The sequence below is a fragment of the Eutrigla gurnardus genome (assembly GCF_963514095.1).
Source record: "Eutrigla gurnardus genome assembly, chromosome: 8".
NCBI classification, from domain to species: domain Eukaryota; kingdom Metazoa; phylum Chordata; class Actinopteri; order Perciformes; family Triglidae; genus Eutrigla; species Eutrigla gurnardus.
In genome coordinates this window covers 27,326,796-27,346,300 of record NC_139922.1, presented here as the reverse complement: position 1 = coordinate 27,346,300, position 19,505 = coordinate 27,326,796, and the positions used below count along the sequence as shown (strand labels likewise).

At 42.9% G+C, this 19,505-nt stretch overlaps 2 protein-coding genes across 2 annotated transcripts; both read left to right on the top strand.

Annotated features, from left to right (window-relative positions):
* The first annotated feature begins 1,937 nt into the window (after nt 1-1,937).
* LOC311016864 (glucose-induced degradation protein 8-B homolog) lies at nt 1,938-4,779 on the top strand. Its single transcript, XM_084014860.1, has 5 exons — nt 1,938-2,030; nt 2,394-2,518; nt 3,101-3,297; nt 3,382-3,579; nt 3,676-4,779. The coding sequence occupies exons 2-5, from the start codon at nt 2,401-2,403 to the stop codon at nt 3,847-3,849; spliced, it is 687 nt and encodes a 228-aa protein (XP_083870986.1). The 5' UTR covers nt 1,938-2,030; nt 2,394-2,400; the 3' UTR covers nt 3,850-4,779.
* A 1,100-nt stretch (nt 4,780-5,879) lies between these two features.
* On the top strand, nt 5,880-16,840 carry slc17a9b (solute carrier family 17 member 9b). Its single transcript, XM_084015497.1, has 13 exons — nt 5,880-6,367; nt 7,694-7,891; nt 8,297-8,436; nt 9,470-9,569; nt 10,529-10,659; nt 10,746-10,842; nt 11,577-11,673; nt 12,259-12,346; nt 12,437-12,471; nt 12,575-12,690; nt 13,217-13,272; nt 13,422-13,451; nt 13,835-16,840. The coding sequence occupies exons 1-13, from the start codon at nt 6,231-6,233 to the stop codon at nt 14,008-14,010; spliced, it is 1,401 nt and encodes a 466-aa protein (XP_083871623.1). The 5' UTR covers nt 5,880-6,230; the 3' UTR covers nt 14,011-16,840.
* The last annotated feature ends 2,665 nt before the right edge of the window (nt 16,841-19,505 follow it).

Genomic DNA, 19,505 nt, shown 5'->3' with positions numbered 1-19,505 from the left:
AGGCGAGACTCGGGCAACGATGGAGTCCAACCACTGCTGCTGGATCGGAGCGACCGGGCGCTTCTCTGCACACTGCTTCAGGAACATATGGTTCATCTGCAAGTGTAAAGTAAAAATGAGTGACAGGACTCTCTTCACATCAAGTTTAATTAAAAAAGTGAATTAAAAACAACTCTTACCCTACGCTTCCGCTTCTCACTCCACATCTACAAAGGAATTATTTAAATATACCACATTATACTGTGCAATATTTGTATAAAATGTGCATTTAAATGATGATTGTCATACAGAAGCTGGGAACTGTGGTTCTGGTGACTGGCTGCGTGCTGCTCGCCTCTCTTTGCTGTACGACTCCATGGCTCTGGACACCCTGCAATCATTTAGTCAACACTGTCACATTGCAGGGGACCCATTACCACATAATGGTAAAGTGGCTCAGGCCGGATACTGGGATCATTATCTCACAGCCGAGCTGACAACATACAGTATCTGATTGAGTTGCTGTCGTTGCACTGTACTCCTCCTGTGCCTCAGCAGCTCCTTTTGAGACGTCATCAGCTCCGCGATGCTCTCCTTTGCTGCGGCGAGCTGTTCCTCCTCCTTCCGGACCCGAGGGCCTTTAAGCGGGGGCAGGACTGGGAACTGTGCCCTGCCCCTCGCTCCTGTGTCGCTGAAAACTCCGGGAGGGCTGGCCATCTCTGGCGACTGAAAAATAACCGGAAGCAAACTTCACCTGTGGCTGTTATGCTAACTAGCGGCTAGCTAACGTTAGCTTATTTAGCAGTAGTAGCAACATCTCTAAACCTGTATAAACCTGTTTAAACCCTTTATAAACATGTTTAAACCCTTTATAAACATGTTTAAACCCGTTTAAACCTGTTCACCTGTTCGTTCATTCAATATCTTCTCGCTTTGGGTAGCTGGTTGATAACTTATATAGTTTTAGCGACTCGCTTTATCCCGTGGACGAACTTAAAGTTAACAGCGTCATCACCATAGAAACGGTACACATGGTAACCATGGGGGGAGGCGGGGCCTCTTGTTGCTGACATCTGGAGGTATGTGGGACGGACCGGAAATACATGGAGCCATGATAAAATATAATACAATATAATATAATATAATATATTATAACATAATATAATATAATATAATATAATATGATATGATGAAAATAGTTCACTACTAGACAAACAAATATGTTATTAATATTCTGTATCATACTATGTTACACTGTCTATGTGGTGTGCCACTTTGCAATAGTTTTTTTTTTTATCAATTAAATATAAAACTTAGAGAAAAATTAGAGAGGAACCATGACGAGCAGTATCATCCACATATAACAGACATGTCACATGAGTGCTTACATGAATTATCATCCTGTAAAATTAACTCTAATTGTATAATTTGCAAAGACCAAAGAGCATATATGTGGCCAAAGCCACAACAACAATGAAAAGTAATTAATTAAAAAACTGAATAATTTAGTTGTGGGTTTTGAATACAAATCAAAAAATTAGGGGGGCAAATTTGAATGATTATGATTATGGTTTGCATTTTTTCAGCAGCCGGTCTGTGTGTAATGTTTATAATAATGGGAAACACATTACTTATATTCTCTCAAGCAACGTACAGTTCTGTCTATAGCTTAATCAAACAAGTAGAGGTCGCTTTAGCTCCTCTTATTTCAAGTGATTTCAGTAGAGCACACTTAGAGCTGCTAAAAGTGATGCAGGGCCGTTATAGAAAAATAAATACTCAAGAACAGATACCTAAAAAGTCTACTTAAGTACAATACCGAAGTATTTGTTACATCGCTACTTCTCACCTCTGTTTTAAAACATATTTTATGGCTGTAATAAGCAGTGTTGAATATTCCTGCAATGTCTTTGACTTACTGTGGGGGCAGCAGTCCGGCGTACTTCCCGTGTAGACTACCGGAAATAGACGAGCGGAAGCAGAAGAAGAAGAAGAGGCTCTTCTCCGCTCGCTAGCTAGCTACTGCTGGGAAGTAGCGACACTATTTTCAGGTATTATGAGTTATATAACCGTGATACTTGTGTGTTACCGTAGATACACGGCGATAGACGACGTTTAAACAGATTAGCGCGTATTCCGGATGCCTGTATCCGATATAAATACACCGAAAAGGCGGTGTTGTCTTTGTTTTGATGTGCGTTGACGAAAGTCGGGCTTCAATGTTGTCTTTTTCACCGAAGGCCCAAACTGTTGTGATTCAGGATTTCCGGGATTCTGTTGTTGTCAAAACTGAAGAGCAAATTGCCAAAACAGTTATTACACTATGTAATTGTCCTCACTACGAGTTCAGTATTGTGAGTAACGTAATTTCTTTCCGTCCATTTAAAAAATAACCTCTGTGTTTGCTCGTCCAGGATCATAATGAGTTATGCAGAGAAGACGGAGGACATAACGAGGGAGGAGTGGATGGATAAACTGAATAATGTCCACATCCAGAGAGCTGATATGAACAGGCTTATTATGAACTATCTGGTGACAGGTGAAGTACCGATTTTTTATTTAAATTGTCACTTAAAGGTTGTTTATTTACTGTGTAAATGTCAGTTATACAGATACACGCGGTGCTTTTTTTGACAAATGTTTTTACTGTCTTTTTTTCTGGTACAATACAAAGACACAAATCAAAACAAATCAATAGGCACATTAATAAGGCACTTGAAGAATTAAAGAATATGCAGATATAAGTGGTATATTGCTAGTTTGGTAACTAACTGTTACATCATGTTTCCATAAGAAAAGTAAAGAATAAAAACATTTTACAAGCATCCACATAGTTGTATCCCACATACAAGTATTCCCTTAATACATATTGTGATCAATGAACAAAACAAAAAGTAAAATAAATAAATAAAACAAAGCAAGAACAATAGACTACAAAGCTGTCATGAAATCATCCCACTCCATAAATGAGCCCCAAATCTTTACAGATGTGTTATATTTCCCTTTAATAGCATATGTAAGTTTTTCTAATGCAAGGCATTGCAGTAGCCCCTCAACCCAAATTCGCTTCACGCGGTGCTTTTAATGTGGAATGTGTGTGTGTGATGTCACCGCTCAACAGAGGGCTTCAAGGAGGCGGCGGAGAAGTTCAGGATGGAGTCTGGAATAGAGCCGAGCGTCGACTTGGATTCCCTAGATGAAAGAATTAAGATCAGGGAGATGATCCTGAAGGGGCAGATCCAGGACGCCATCGCACTGATTAACAGTCTGCACCCAGAGCTGCTGGATACTAACCGTTACCTCTACTTCCACCTACAGGTAAAATAAAATAAAAAACAAACCTCTTTCTACTGCATGCATTCCGTTCCGTTTCACTCCCGCCCCCCCCTTTTGTGATTGCAGCAACAGCATCTGATTGAGCTGATCCGTTTGAGGGAGACTGAAGCCGCCCTGGAGTTTGCCCAGTCTCAGTTAGCAGAGCAGGGGGAAGAGAGCCGAGAATGTCTGACCGAGATGGAGAGGACGCTGGCCCTGTTGGCTTTCGACAACCCAGAGGAGTCACCATTCGGGGATCTCCTCAACATGATGCAGAGACAGAAGGTACGATGGAAGCTTGTAACCATGTCTGCCTGTGATCCGCTGGTAACTACTGAAAGTGTACAAGACAATAACGTGATTATGTCTTTTTGTTTTCAGGTGTGGAGCGAAGTGAATCAGTGTGTGCTAGACTATGAAAACAGAGAGTCGACACCCAAGCTGGCCAAGCTCCTGAAGCTCCTGCTGTGGGCTCAAAATGAACTCGACCAAAAGAAAGTGAAGTATCCCAAAATGACAGACCTCAGCAAGGGAACCATCGAAGACCCAAAATAAAGGACTCCCCTCCCCCAGTGAATAATACACACCGCATCATTACAAAATGGACACATTTCCTTTATCTATTTATACCCCAACAAACTGACTCATAGAGAGTACAACCTTTTCTTTTTTTGTAAGGGTTGCTTTTTGATACTTTAATAACTTAGAATGTGCAAACTGGATTGATGGCATTTTAAAATGACTTCTCACACTAAAGTAATGTGCAGACCATTATTTTACTTGGTATTATAATTTACATATGTGTTTATGTATAATTAGTATATTTCAGTTACACTAGTTTTTCTGTCTGTTGGCAGGGAAAGTTGTTGGCATCGGAGGGTGTGAATAAAGCCTAAATTAGGCTGTCACTTTCTGTGTGTGACCAGTTTGGTGTTCAGGGAAAATGGTTGGCTCGGTGTGCAGCGCCTTGAAGAAACACGAACTTTGACCTTACATCCAAAACATACACATTTCAGCTAGTAGTTTTTAGCTCGTACTGTAGGTGACGGCACTAGCCAAAGCAAGATACTTGGGATCCTTCGAACTACTGTGACTTTGAAAGTTAAAATTCAGCTTAAGATTCGCGCTGCGTTACTGCTTGAGACATTATAAAAAAAGATGCAAACATAGACGAGAACAAAGAAAAGAGAAGCCGAGCATCGCGCTAGAAGTGAATCGGGACATGGCGAAGGTTCCTGGAATGCTTCAAACTTTGCAGCGTACCGTGCAAGCTTAAAGGCAGCCTCATTATAAAATATCACTGATGATATTAAAAGATGTGAACGGAAAAATCTGTGTCCAGAGACATGGAGACACTTTTACAGATGGAATATTTACATATATGGTATACGTAGATATTTTGCAAAATAAAAATAATAAAAAATTGATGTGCTTTTTTTGCTGGGATGTTATTTTGCAATAAAAGTGGATTTTTAAAGTCATAAAGGACTTGGAAGTTTGTTTTTAATTCTGGAAAAAAAAAGTAGTACAGCGGCAGAGGAGGTACTTTAATTATGTTAACTAGAGTGCTTCCATTTTATGGTATTTATGCTACATTTGAGAGGGAAATTCAGTCACTAGTCAGATGAAGGTTTTTCACAAAACACAATCTATAATAATTGATGCAATAGATTAAACTACCTCATCACTTAAGTAGTTATAATAAGCTCAACTTTGACCAGCTACAATAATACTAATATTACAATAATCCAATAATATGTATATTACTTGATGCAGAATGGTAGAGGAAATATTCAGATCTTCCCTAAGTGGCATGACTTCTTTATAAAAGTACTCCATCATTGTTCCTGTGAGAGTTGTGTTATGATGGATTCAAGGAGCTTTTATCGTCCTTGTACAAAACAGCGATGCACAACAAAAGTGCATTTGTAGCTCCTTTTAAACAATAATTACATGAGGATGAATGCAAACTGCCCTGTTCTGAAGTCCTGGTCCAGCTCCACCACCTCCAGACTGCAGGTGGGAGCCGGATCTGGGTCTGTCTGTGGTGGGCTTTTTTCTCTTTGGTGAACCTGCACGACTGACAAGCATTAAGAATAATAATATAGAAGAAGAGTGAGTGTTAGCACATTTATCATACTTATATTCATCATGGGAGTCCTTCCTCCACCAACACCATCCGGGGGGCAAGTGAGCAGCTAAAAAAAAAAGTTCTGCAGAATGCAGATTCTTATATAACTGTTAAAAAGTCCAGGACCAGACGGTGCGTTTAAAAACAAACATGCGCAATACCTCCCCCCTCCTCCCCTCCTCCCCTCCCTGCACAGCAGCTCCTCAGCACGGTCACCATCACGTCTCCATCCGGAAAAGGACGTGGGGGTCAGGTGGAGGAGAGAGCACATCCTGGTGCTCCAACGATGCTCCCATAGACACCACTGGGTTTCTCTATTTGCACCGTCACGATTGAAGAGAGGGAGAGGGGGGGCGGAGGCAGACGGCGGGTTTTTTTTTTTTGATGACATGACTTGATTTGAATCGGCCGAATTGACAGTTGTAACCGGTTTGGACTAACAGACTAACACAACAAACAGAAAACCCCTTCCACATTAACCCCTACCGAGCAAAAGAAGAACTGCGTGCGCGGCGGAGGGAGGCTGGTAGAGCGAGAGAAAAAAACTGACACGTGGATTACTCCTCCTCGGGCATCGGGAGCAACACACTCCCTCCTCCGGATCAGTTCCGCGACCATCGGCCCCGCGTTTCCCCGTCAGCCCAGCAGATTATGGAGTTGGAGATATGATCGGAAAACATACTTTATGAGAAGGTTTTGATTTTGTTTACTTTTTGAAAGTAAAACAAACGAAGCGGTTAAAAAAAAAGAAAGAAGAAGAAGAAGGGGGGTGGAGGAGGGAGGGCTGCTGTTAAACTCGCGTTGAATGGCAGTTATTCAAAAATATGGCAAGAAATATGATCCAGATGTGGTCTGTCACAAGGAGAACCATCCGTCCGAGAAGGTCGGCGCTGCCGCCGGGAGTCAGAAGAAGTGGCCCGAACACAACGCCAACTGGCCGAGGTAACGTTTACGTGTCTTCCTCAACGTTACTAACGCGTTAGCTAACGTTACTCAACATGCTAGCACATCATTTCGCTTTACAAGTGTGCGTAACGTGAATCTGCAGCGGTGCTTTTCTTTGTATCCGTGTTTACGTGCGTCGGTGGAGGTGAAAACATGACACGTATGAAGATGACGTTTACCGCTCAACTCGGCTGGTAAAGGAGGAAGTCAACTATTAAACCGCACTTCCTCCATGAAAAGTCAGTTATTAAATGTGTTGGACGTCATCATCGGAAAGTTACGGCCTTTATTTGGTCTGCATCCACTTCTAGAACCGTAACTAAAACCCTTAAAACTTCAACCTGGCGAACACAGACCCCTCAGTCATCAGGGTGGGTTCTCCCTGATGGGGTGGGGGTTCTACCCAGAACCCCTTGCTTCTGTTTTCAATGGTTCTTTGTAACACTGAGGGGTTCTGTTAGCAATCATTTCTGGACGACAGAGTTCTCCAAGTGTTGTTGAACACACGGGTGTTGAGGTATCCTCACAGTCCACAACACCGCTGTTTGGATTCAGGTTGAGTCCCGTGGAATAAGAGAGCTGGGCTCAAGATGAAACCCACACAATAGCTAAAGGTTTCGTGGTAGAACCCCCCCGGTTGGGTTCTAGATAAAGCGCACAGAATCGAAAAAGTGTTGTAGTCAGAACCTCATTTGGCTCGGTTCTAGATTAAACCCTTGGGTTCTCAGTAGAACCCCCTGGGTTGGTTCTAGATTCATCTCTTGAGCTGTTCCTGTAAGCACCCACAGAAGGGGGAGAGGTTCTCGACAGAACCCCAGGTGTGAGAGAGTTCTGGGTGAAACTATTACACTACAGGAGGGTTGTCTGGAGCCTCTCATGGGGGTTCTGTGTGGACCATTTCACAGCTGGTCAGATGAGAATCCCTTTATGTTCGATTCTAGATAGAACCTCCTAAAGGGTTCCAGTTGGAACCTTTATGAAGACCAAATTCCTCATATACATACAAGTGCATGAAATCTGACCTTTCTGTCACGCTAAAAGACACGTTGACCTTTAAAAAAGTCGAAGCTGGGGATCAAAGTGCCAACCTTGTAGTTAAAGGGAACCTGCTCTCATAACGATGATACTACCAGGAACCAGCTGACGGTTCTGGTTAGCACCGTTTATTTCTAAGAGTGTAGAAGCCACTCTGACTCATAGCTACTTAGAGTACACATTTGGGACAGTCCGCCCCTCCCCCAGTTAGATAACGCTTCCCCTGTCCAGTGGTCTTTAACTCCAAAGTTTGTCCCCCCTAACAACGTTGTTCGATCCCCTCTGCAGGCCCGTGGCGAGGGTGTGGACGGCGGTGCTGCTGCTCGGGACGTGCCTCCTCTACTGCGCCCGCGTGGCGATGCCCATCTGCGCCGTCAGCATGGCGGAGCAGTTCCACTGGAGCAAGAGGGAGTCCGGCATGGTGCTGGGCAGCTTCTTCTGGGGCTACTGCTTCACCCAGGTGTTCGGGGGCTACGTGAGCGACCGGTGGGTATCGACGACGTCGTCGTTGTGAGATAACCGAGGCCTCAGCAAACAGAACCTCTCGTGGGTGCACAGATGTGTTATGAATGATCCTGAATGCTTCCTGGTAATTGAGTCATATTTGCCTGCTAACACCACAAGCACTGACGCAAACAGCCCATTTGGTGTTTGCTCACGCGGTGAATTAAGCTGGAGGTTTTCTGTGTATTACAAAGTTGTTTACTCCAGAAGGCTCACAGCGTCATTCTAAACTGATATCACTAACCGGCACCGACGTCTACAGTGATGTCATCTTTATGAAGCATCCACAGTGCCCGATGTTACTTGTGTGACAAAGAAAAGAGATCAAACCTTTAGCTGATAGAAGCAGCTCTCCTAACAGGCAGGTGTTATATTCGGTGTCCACAGTGTCGGGGGTGAGAAGGTCCTCCTGCTGTCTGCGGCGGCCTGGGGCTCCATGACGGCCTTCACCCCCATCCTGGCCCACTTCTGCTCCCAGCCGATCCTCTCCATGACCCTGGCCCGCTTCCTCATGGGCCTGCTGCAAGGTGAGATGAGCACAATCATAATCCAAGGCATAATTATCAGTCATAATCAATCTGTTAGATTGAGACGGACAATGCGAAATCACACAAATGCATGTTAAATTCAGAACTAGTTTTTCTCCCAAAGTGCATTTTGGGTACCTTTTTATGCTTTTTTAGATAAAGGACACACACAAAACACTAGCAGATATCATCAGAAAACTTTCCACGTTGATTCCTTTCACAGTTGTTTGTATTATAGTTTTCTAAAGTCTTATGTTTGGAATAGCAAAAAGGTTTTGTGGTAGAACCCCCCTGAGTGGGTTCTAGATTAATCTCCCACAGAAGGTGGACAGAACCTCCAGAGAGGACTCCCTAGGATTCCCTATAGAACACCCCACGTTGGATTCTAGTTGATTCCCGTGGAATAGAACAAGGGTTATTGGTAGAACCCCCAGAATAAATGAAACCCTTGGACTACAGTATAAAAAGGTTCTCGGCAGAACTCCCCCTAGTTGTGCTCTAGATGCAACCCACAGAATAGCAGAAAGGTTTTGTGGTAGAACCATCTTGTTGGGTTCTAGATGAAACCCTTGTAATACAAAAGAGTTCTTGATTGGGTTCCAGATAAAACCCAAGGAATCGGAAAAGGGTTTCCATCTAGAACCCCCTGGGTGGGTTCTAGAAGAATCTCTTGGACTGTTCCTGTAAGCACCCATAGAAGGTGGAACGGTTCTGGACAGAACCCCCCACAGAGGGTTCTGGGTGAAAATGTTACACCACAGGAGGATTGTCTGTAGAACCTCTCACAAGGGGTTCTCACATCATAAAACTTCCCCAGTTGATTACGTACATAATTATTTGTATTCAAATTTTTCTCAAATGTTATGTTTAGAATATCAAAAAGGTTTTGTGGTAGAACCCACCTGGTTGGGTTCCAAGGAGAAATCTACATACACATATAGACAAAGTAGTAAAATAAACACCACGTGTGTGTTTTGGTTGCCTTTAATCTCTTGAAGTGCCTCAGCCGATTGTGTTTCTTGTCGGCCTGCAGGCGTTCATTACCCTTCTCTGGCCAGCCTGTGCTCTCAGAAGGTGGTGGAAAGCGAGCGAGGGTTCCTCATGAGCACCGTGGGCAGCGGTTCCTACCTCGGGTGAGTCGGCCGTCCGAAGGCTTCTTTTGTCCTAGAACGTCACGCAGCCGTCCTTCTTACAAAGTATGTTCTGCTGCGTTCGATTGGGACGTACTACCTCGTCGTAACATTATGGTTTAAATAGTATGTTGCATTGGAACAAACACTCTGAACCAAATGCATTCTGGGTAAAAGCCACAGCAGCAAAAGGGCGGAGACTTTACAGGAAATTTGAGAAATAGCTACATCCTGTTAGAGCCCACTACCTGTAGTTTTATTGTTTGTAGTTCTATTTATATGTGAAACACATTGTAAGAGTTTAGTGATCAATACTCTTATATTATTATCAACCACACAACACGTTTGTCAACACATTGATATTAGAATTTGCATTTCTACAAAACGTGGTGTTTGTACTCAAACGTAAGAGCCAATCAGCTCAGTGATGAGGCGTCAGCCAGGCGTTTTTTCCCATCATGCCCTTGGTCTTGGAATCACTGGAACCAATCAGATGCAAATCTAGAAGGCCTAACCATGATCCCTGGAGCCTCGTTCCATATAGATTCCACACAATACTCATTTTCTTTGATCTATATATGTATTTTTTTTAATCTTGCACACAAGTACTCAGCAATTTGACTTTGCCTAAAAAAAAACTTAAAATCTTCTTTATTATATCGATTTCATTGTATTATATTTTTAATACAATTGTTCCCCTTCCTTTTTACTAAAAAACAGCAACAATCCTCCCGAGTAGGCTCCTCCTCCATCTCCTTCCTCAAATCTTCATTTGGTTCATCATGACCAAACTCACTAATTGTGAAACCACTGTGATAAAACGCTGAATTAATTATACATGCAGCTGCATAGACGGATTCATTTGAGCATTCTGATGTGTTTTTACTTGCAAACTTCAGCTCATGCTGTGTGTACGCCCGATCCAGTGCTTCATTACGGAGGTGTGTGTGTGTTGTTCCCAGCACTCTGGTGATCGGAGGGGCCGGCTCCCTCATGTTGGACCTGTACGGCTGGCAGAGCGTGTTCTACGTGTCCGGCCTCCTCTCGGTCCTGTGGGCCTATTGCATGTGGAAGTATCTGCTCAAAGGAGAAGGCAAGATGGGGCTTTAAATGCACGGTGGTCTGCAGCGTCGGAGCACGCTGGTTTGCTCACGTGCTGGTGTTCATGTGTGTTTGCAGGGCCCATCATCACCCTGGAGTCCCTGGGAAGTGGCTCCGCCCAGAACAAACTGTCAAAGAGGCATTGGCTGCGGCTCCTCAGACAACCTTCAGTCTGGTGAGATAACGATACCGGAAGAGAGTGTGTGTGTGTGTGTGTGTGTGTGTGTGTGTGTGTGTTATCTCTATTGAAATGAAGAAGAATCATCTAAGAGGAGGTGCAGAATAGTGTATCTCAGTCATGACAGATCATAGCTTAGTGAGAAATACAACCCTTTCTGCAGACTAAGAACCAGGTTTTATATGGACCAGATTCAGGTCTCTCATATTGAGTTCTTCCATGTCCTTCCAGTCTCTTCCTGTGGGCTAGATATGTGTATACACTGCCATGCAAATTATATAATCATATTTAAATGATACCACCTCGATCATAGTTTCATGGCTGTAGGCTTTTTCTGCGTTGAACCGTGTTCATAAAATAAAAACCTTCCCCAGTTGATTCCTTGTATGTAAGACTGTAAGACAGTTAGTTTTTGTGTTCTTGGACAGTTGGTTTTATGACACGTTGTGTTTATTCTTGTTCTTATTTGTTTGACAAATTAGAGTCAATGTTGTACGTGTTATGTTTGAATATGCAAATCATGCATTATCTAATGGTTACTTTTGGAGATATCGACGAGGTCAAATAGACCAAGTTGTTAAATAAACACCTAAATTAGTTTTTTTTCTATCCACTATTCTGAGAGAAGAGCTAAATAACCCAAAATGTCAACATGGACGAGTGCATGAAAAACAACAGCATGAGTAATCTAATCTAATTTATCCTGTCTGTCTTTCTCCGGTTCCGATCAGTGCCGTGATCGTGACGCACCTCTGCACAGCGAGCACCTTCTTCACCCTTCTGTCATGGCTGCCGACCTTCTTTAAAGACACTTTCCCCGACGCCAAGGTAACCAGGCGACCTTCTGACCTCACATCCCAGATAATAGGAATGATTTTTTGATTTGACATGCTGGTGGGCTAAGATTAAAAAGTCAGGGAATCATCCACGTCATCGGGATGCGTCCTCTGGGGACCATGCACATCGGATATCGTAGCAATCCATGGGGTAAAGAAGAAGATTAAAGAATGACAGAAACAGAATGTTCCCATTTCATCTCCGTGGACCTTCACACTGGAGTGTTCCCTGCTGATTCTGGTCATGTTGACCTCGACTAGCATGACCTCCCCCCCGCCCCCCCAAAAAAAAAAAAAAAAAAAAAACACCCTTACCTATAGCACTCTGATCGTAGCACTGTTGCTCTTGAACTACTAGTTTACTCAGATGAGGACCTAACACTTGTTCTACTTTTAGCTCTTACTTTATCGGCAATGATTCGTTGTGGTTTCTTTGTTTCCTTCTTTTGACAAATGTACTTATTGTAAGTCGCTTTGGACAAAAGCGTCTGCTAAATGACCTAAATGTAAATGTAAATGTAAATGTAAATGTAAATGTAAATGTTGGTTCACACCAGAGCACATGTTGTCCCTCCAGGGTTGGGTGTTCAACGTGATCCCCTGGCTGGTGGCCATCCCCTCCTCCCTGTTCAGTGGCTGCCTGTCCGACCACCTCATCAGTCAAGGTGGGGCAACGGTTCAACAGATATATAAGAGTTTTATTTTAAGGATAAAGCAGCTGAATGATTGTGTTTTCTCTCTGTTGACCCCTACAGGCTTCGATACAGCCTCAGTGAGGAAGTTGATGCAGGTAAAATATCTGAAAGTGGACTCATTGTTCTGTGTGTTATCTGTTTATTGGTATATGCATATGCAATATTTTCATTTGCATGTTTTGTGTATGTGTGTGTTAGTTTTTCTCCATGGGTGTGTCCAGTGTGTTCACCCTGCTGCTGTGTGGTAAAACCACCTTCCCCTGGGCCGTAGCCTTCGTGTCTGCCACCATGGGCCTCAGCACCTTCAGTCACAGGTACCGGCACCCACCGTCCAACCACGCTTTCACGTCTGCTCCCAGAAAATGTCCACAATGTGCCAAAATAAAACATGTGCAATCGCAATACCAAGTAAGGGTGAGTCACCACAGACGATGGCGAAACACGACCACAAGTATGAGGAAGCATCGGCGTTGTGACGTGGTTGTTTTTTAAATATTCATTTATTTTTTCTTCTTCTGAAGTTATACTTCTATTAACTAAAATATGTCTCCAACTGTTGGGCAGGACGCATGTAGATTTTACTTCTATTTGTATTTTTTACAGTTTACTCCCTAAAGAAATAAAATAATAATAATTACTCATGTTTCCAGCACTGATCCCAAAAAATATATATAGATGATAATATCTGCTGACAATAATTTCAATAAATCACAATTCATTTCTTATTTTGATCGTCCTACGTGTTACTTCTAATTCTGCCAAGTATTCTTTGAGCGATGCAAAAAAAGAAAAGAAAAAAAAAGATGACTTGTTGGCTAATTACACATGTTTCTTTTACAGCGGTGTGTCTGTAAACGTCCAAGATCTCGCTCCTTCTTGTGCTGGAGCTTTATTCGGTAAGTTTAACAAAAAAACAAGAAAACAAGAAAAAACTCCCCAAAATTCTGAAAACTTCTCATGCGATGATAACGCATACCAAATATTTTAGATGATCAGGTGAAACTTTAATTTTAATTTGACACGTGTGTGTGCATTTCTTTTCCAGGTGTCATGAATACATTCGGTGCTTTCTTAGGTGAGACTCTGGGAATACTGTGTGTGTGTGTGTGTGTGTGTGTGTGTGTGTGTGTGTGTGTGTGTGTGTGTGTGTGTGTGTGTGTGTGTGTGTGTGTGTGTGTGTGTGTGTGTGTGTGTGTGTGTGTGTGTGTGTGTGTGTGAGAGTGTGTGTGTGTGTGTCTCCTGTCACTCACGCCGGCTCCTATGTGTCATGCATATTTCATCAAGGGAGCATGATGGAGTTTGTGTCAGATGAATAATACAGAGGATGACAGTCGTCCTGTGAGGGAAGTGTAACGGACTGTTTCCTCTGTGGGAAAAAATCACATGGAATGCATTTGTGTGCTTTTGTTTAAAAAATAGTGCTGATATGCTATTAATGGTGCTTCTGTGTGTGTGTAGGCGTCCTCCTGGTGTATTTCTCGGGGTATCTCATTGAGGCCACGGGCTCCTGGGCGACTGTGTTCGCCCTCATCACCACGGTCAACCTGCTGGGCCTCTGCACCTTCCTGGCCTTCGCCGAGGCCCGCCGGGTCGACATCGACACGAGCAAGGTCCGCCACCACATCCACATCTAAATCATCAGCCGTCAGAGAGGACCGGCGTGCTATACCACCCGCCTGGTCAAACCAGCAGCTAGGACATTGTCCACAGCGGGGGGGACCGAGTGGCACACGGACAAAGCCCACATACGAAACCCTGGAGTCCGGTCGAGGAAGTACCGCAAGAGTTACTGAAAAGCACACGGCAGAGCCGGCACACTGTCACTGAGAAAAACCTTGTGGAGCTAAAGCATAAAATCCTAGAAACATACGGGCATGTTGGAGGATACTCATCAGTTCAGGGTGGCCTTCACTACCTCCACATCTCAGCTGGGGCAGCGCGTGGTGGTTACGGGTGCTACATTCGATAATCGGAGCATAAATGTAGCAGCAAACATCTCTTAGCTGTGTAAAAGATGTCTCCCTGAGCAGAGAAAGAAGTCCCTCTGTGTGCGTTGTTATCAGACATCACTTTGTTAACGATGTAGCGCCCACCGTCCGTTTCCCCCCTCAGGTAAAACGCTTTTAGCCACGTCAGCACTGCAGCCGTCATCTGCGTTGTTAGCACCGTTAGCTGCAAACCCCCCGGCTCAGCCATCATCATATTAAGGCGATCTCACGTTTAGCACCTTTAAGCGGTTTCTGGGCGACAGTTGTCATTTGTTGTTTGTGTTACTTGGGTCGTGGAAGTTAGTTGTTGTCCACGTCTTGTCATATGTGGCGGTGATGGATGACAGACAGGTGGTGTGTGTGATGTCACCCGGCGGGGGGGGGGTCCAGACCCTCGTAGCACCTGAAGGCTTTTATTAGAACGATGAGTGACACCTCATTACCCAGCCGCTAATTACTTGGCAGGCACTCTAATGTCCTGTACGATTTACTTTCTATAGTCCCCGTCTCCATGGTTACGAGCTCCTTCTTATCATCACAGTCGGTGTGTGGGGGGGTCATGGGAAGTGCGATCTTCTCTCCTTTAAAGGAATATGTTTCAAGTAGGAAGACCAAGTTAATTCATGATTTTCTTTCTAGGCATGTAAACAAATACCTCACTTAATTCTTTTTGATTTCCTATATTTTTATATGGCTTTTTTTTTATTTCAAGAGTTTATTAAGTTAGATAACAGGAAAAATAAATATATTCAGTAAGAAAATCTTCGTGTGAATAATCCTAAGGGATCTTTCTGTGAGAGTAGTTTCACTTTGGTGGAGAGAAACTTATATGTACTCGTTTCGGTGAGAACCGGATTCCGAACTTTTTTGCGTTTAAAAAAAAAAAAGAAAAAAAAAAATGTCACACCTAACATCACTGTAACCTAAGAGGTAGACAGGAAGTGACATCAGTATCTGAGAAGGCAATGGAGGTGAAGTGGGACCTTTGGAGTTTGTCGTGGTTTCTAGTCTCGCACAATGTCGGTCACCAACATGGCCGTTAGCTTAGCTTAGCTTGCTGCCTAGCTAACTTAGCTACATTCCATCACAGATGTAACGTTATCTCAATATCTAATGTTACAACACAAATGCAGCTTCAGGGAAATACGTCAGTTTCACGACTTTTTGGTCGTCTTTCTAATTACGTATTTTCTTTTCTTCAGCAGTTGTACAACAAACTGCGTCTTCATTAATGTGTTAAAATTATCTTTGAAATTGACAAACATATGTGTAGTTCATGGCAGAATTTAAACAAAATTATTTGTCTCTAGCCGTTGACGAGCGTACGTATTTATTCCAAAATAAGGACCTGTGGCGGTCTAGTGGAAGGGGCGGGGCTTAGGACAAAGCCTATGCACGTGTCACGGTGATGTCGGAGGAAGTGTCTGTCTGTCTCGTTGGGGGAAATATAAATATTTTGTCTGTGTTACACACTGACGCTGTGAATGTTTGCGGGAAAGGCCGAAACTGGAGAACACACGCAGATTTTACCGCAAAAATATGTAGCTAGCTGCGTAGCTCGGGGCTGGATGTGGTTGTTTGTAGCATTCACAACACGTTTGAAAGATTTTCATCCTCAGTGCTCACGTGACACGCCTACTTTTTAAAATCTATGCATTTATTATTTTGTGCCTGATTTAAGCCGTGACAGGACTAAGATCTGCTTACACCGTCATTTATTGATTTTCATGCATCGCTACATTGTTGCCTTATTTGTAGGGGTTTTATTGCTTCTTCTGTGACTCGTTACTATTATTCACATACTTGGATGTTTTAATACACGGAAGGGTATCCTTTGGCTGAATATTTCGTCAGTATAGTCACATTTTGTTATTTGTTAAATGCACATTATAACATTTCTCTGTCATTGTTGATAAAAAAATGTGGGCATAAGAAATTATTTTGATGTATTCAAACCCTTGCTCTATTTATTAGAGATATAATATATATTTCTGCATATCACACATCTTTAGATTGCTTGTGTGTGTGTTATTAAAGACAATTTTACTGACTATTAAGAATAATTTATTTTGATATCTGATCTGAAACCTGATATCTACACCAACTGACTGATTGTGAAGCACCTGTATTCAGTCGTGACGTGATCATACACAAAGTGTATGCCTAGACCTTTCAGATACAAAATGTACGTATGTATTTATAAGTACGTTAAACATTTTTTTGTGATTTAGTCGCCTTTCCATATGTTCATTATTTACAGCTGCTTTCATTGCTTGTCTGTTACTGAATAATGCAAAATGTAATAGATCATAACTGGCGACATATCTAACGTAAAATCCCTTCTTTGATAACATGTAAGATATGTATTATAGAAAGAATACATTCCTGCAAGAAAATGCAGTATTCTAATGCTTTTCAGATAAAGTTGTATTTAAAAGCATATATTAACTTTGAATAAAAATCTATTTTGTCACCACTGGTGAGTTGTTTCAGTGTGCAGCATTATCCGCCCGTTAGGCCACAAGGGGGCAGCACAGTACCGATAATGAGGAGAGGACACGTGCTGATTACTGTCTCTATGTGGGAACTCTACAGACAAAAACATTGTCTTCTTTCTGACTCGTGGAAAGAAAACATCCAAAACACACATTTCGATGTTTATTTCACTATTTGTCTCTTTGTAGATTTCTAAATTAATTTCTAAAGTGACCATTAAACAATGCCTCATTTGCATATTTAAACACAACACTTCAGAAAACTTGTAATAGAAAAAAGATTCGTCTAAATGTATGTAGGCCTAATCAACCAGGGAAGTTTCATGATATCTATTCCCCCTTTTTTTTTACCCTACTCTCATCTTTAATGTTTTTTCTCACTTTGAGCCAAAAAATATTCACTTCAGCTTTCCAGAATCATTAACATTTTATGCCTGAACACAAATTGACCCAAAATTTGAGTGGCTGTCAATATTTTTTTTTTTACTGATTTATGGAAAAATACAAAGAGATACCCCCCCCCCCCCCCCCCCCCCCCCCAAAAAAAAAAACACACACACACAAAAAAAACCTTTGACTCTTAATATGCCAACAAAATGAAAGAAGAATTTTCAACCTGGCTTCATGTTCAGATTTTAAATAAGATAATGCATAATTTGCATATTTAAACAGCCATTTTCTTGTAACAAAAATCATATCAATGTTAGTAATCAACTTTAATTATCACGGTGATATGTATTATTTATTAATTTCCGCTGAAAGTTTTCAACGAGATAACTTCTGTAATTTCATACAGGTGAACAATGAACCCTCCCTTTTCCATCATGAAGCTGTGACCCCTGACAACCCAGCATTGTGGATCAGCTGCTGGACCTGGGTCTGGTGCAGGTCTGCCCTCACATGCGGGCCCAGAATCCCCGAGTCCGGACTGCAGCGGGACGTATGTGGCGGCACCATATGGCAGGATGCTGTGTGCCATGTTGGCTAGCTGGCACTGCCCACGTGTGAACGGCCAGACGCTAGTCAACCCAACCCACTCCTTCTCATGGGACCCGAACGGCTCAGGTTGCCATGGAGACGGGTGGCTTGTGGCTGCCGTGAGGCAATGAAAAGGAAAAAGGGAGGGATGGAGGGATGGAGGGGGGGGTTACAAGTGAGTGAAAGTAACAAGTCAGATAGAAGTCAGAGTGGAGTTTGTCTTTTTTTCATGAATAGTTCACAGAAAAACAGCCGCGGTGCTAAAAGAGGTGGACGGTCACTTATTATTGGAGTGCTCTCAATGACAGAAAGCGGTGTTGTAAAAGCAGACATAATCATGATGAGTGGCCCACTATTTAATTAGCAGAGATGAAACACGGCGAGGGTGAAGTGTGGAGGAGATATAAACCCTCCCCCAACTTTTGTCGGCTTGTAAGAGGAACCCAGTAAAGGCAACCCCCCCCCCCCCCCCATCAGAGAGCCAGAGATACATGTAAATGAAATAGCCCCATTAATTAGTAATTAACATCAAGTTAATGACATTTCGCTGTGTCGCCATCTCGTCCCGTGTCCTTCCTCTGTCTCCCTGATCTGCATGCTAATTAGTGCGACGGCTAAACTGCCATATAGGGGCTAGCTAATAATATAGAGGCCTTGTTTAAGACTGGTCATTGTGTGGGAAGGATTAATGACTTTGTAGTGGTGGAATCGGAGGCTTCGGAAGTCTGCCACTCCTTAGAGGGCTCCATATCGAGGGCCCATTCACAGCTTTTATGTGCTAATTGCGTTGCGGCTATTAGCCTAATGTCGGATTATCCCCCATGACTTGGAACTACTTTTAACCATTCTCCTAGTTTAAAAAAAAAAGATATATATATATATATATATCCAAGAATTATATCTGTCAAGTGAGCATTAAATGGTTTTTCGATATATCTAATTATTTCAGTGTCTTGATTGAGTGCCCTGCAGTGGAGGCCAGCTTTTATTTCCGGTTCTCTGTGAAGCGAGATGAAGCATGAAGTTAACGCTCTGTACACGCTTCCTGGAACACGAGAACGCCGTCTCCACGACGACACCTTGACGTCCTGCGACGGCGTGAATCTGGATTTAATGAATTCCTCTTGTTCCTCATCGTCGTCTCTTCTCTCGTTTCCCCCTCTACCCCTTTCTTGCCAAACTCTGATACACAATTGACCCCTTTAAAGCGATCTCCTGAGCCCGAACACACACACACACACACACACACACTACCAAATATGTTGATTTCTGTCAATTAAAGCCCATCAGCTGTTTGCCTCCTGCTAGACATATGGCCTGTGTTAAATCTAAAGAGCAAATGGAGCCGCTATTGAGAGGGGGCATCGTTTTAATGGAACCCTGAGGGACGAGACCCACACCTGCGCAATAACAACATTAAATCATGCTCAACCCGCTGGCCAGATGAGGACGGTGTGTGTGTGTGTGTGTGTGTGTGTGTACGTTTCCCTGGGTTATGAGGACACCTCAATGGGAGACGTGCCTACTTCGTGAGGACATCAAAGACTTGTGAAGACAAAGAGTCCTGACAACCGAAGAAGTTCCAGCCTGTGTGTGTATTTTAATTCAGAACCACCAGCAATAGGACTATCTGTACAGAACAAGGTAAAATCCAACACTGACAGTCTT

Bases quoted from the DNA above. Each gene is read 5' to 3' on its own strand.
- LOC311016864 (XM_084014860.1), top strand. From the start codon at position 2,401: ATGAGTTATGCAGAGAAGACGGAGGACATAACGAGGGAGGAGTGGATG. The intron at 3,298-3,381 runs GTAAAATAAAAT...TTGTGATTGCAG, and splicing joins ACCTCTACTTCCACCTACAG to CAACAGCATCTGATTGAGCT. The intron at 3,580-3,675 runs GTACGATGGAAG...TTTTGTTTTCAG, and splicing joins ACATGATGCAGAGACAGAAG to GTGTGGAGCGAAGTGAATCA.
- slc17a9b (XM_084015497.1), top strand. From the start codon at position 6,231: ATGGCAGTTATTCAAAAATATGGCAAGAAATATGATCCAGATGTGGTC. The intron at 6,368-7,693 runs GTAACGTTTACG...TCCCCTCTGCAG, and splicing joins CACAACGCCAACTGGCCGAG to GCCCGTGGCGAGGGTGTGGA. The intron at 12,691-13,216 runs GTACCGGCACCC...TTTCTTTTACAG, and splicing joins CTCAGCACCTTCAGTCACAG to CGGTGTGTCTGTAAACGTCC.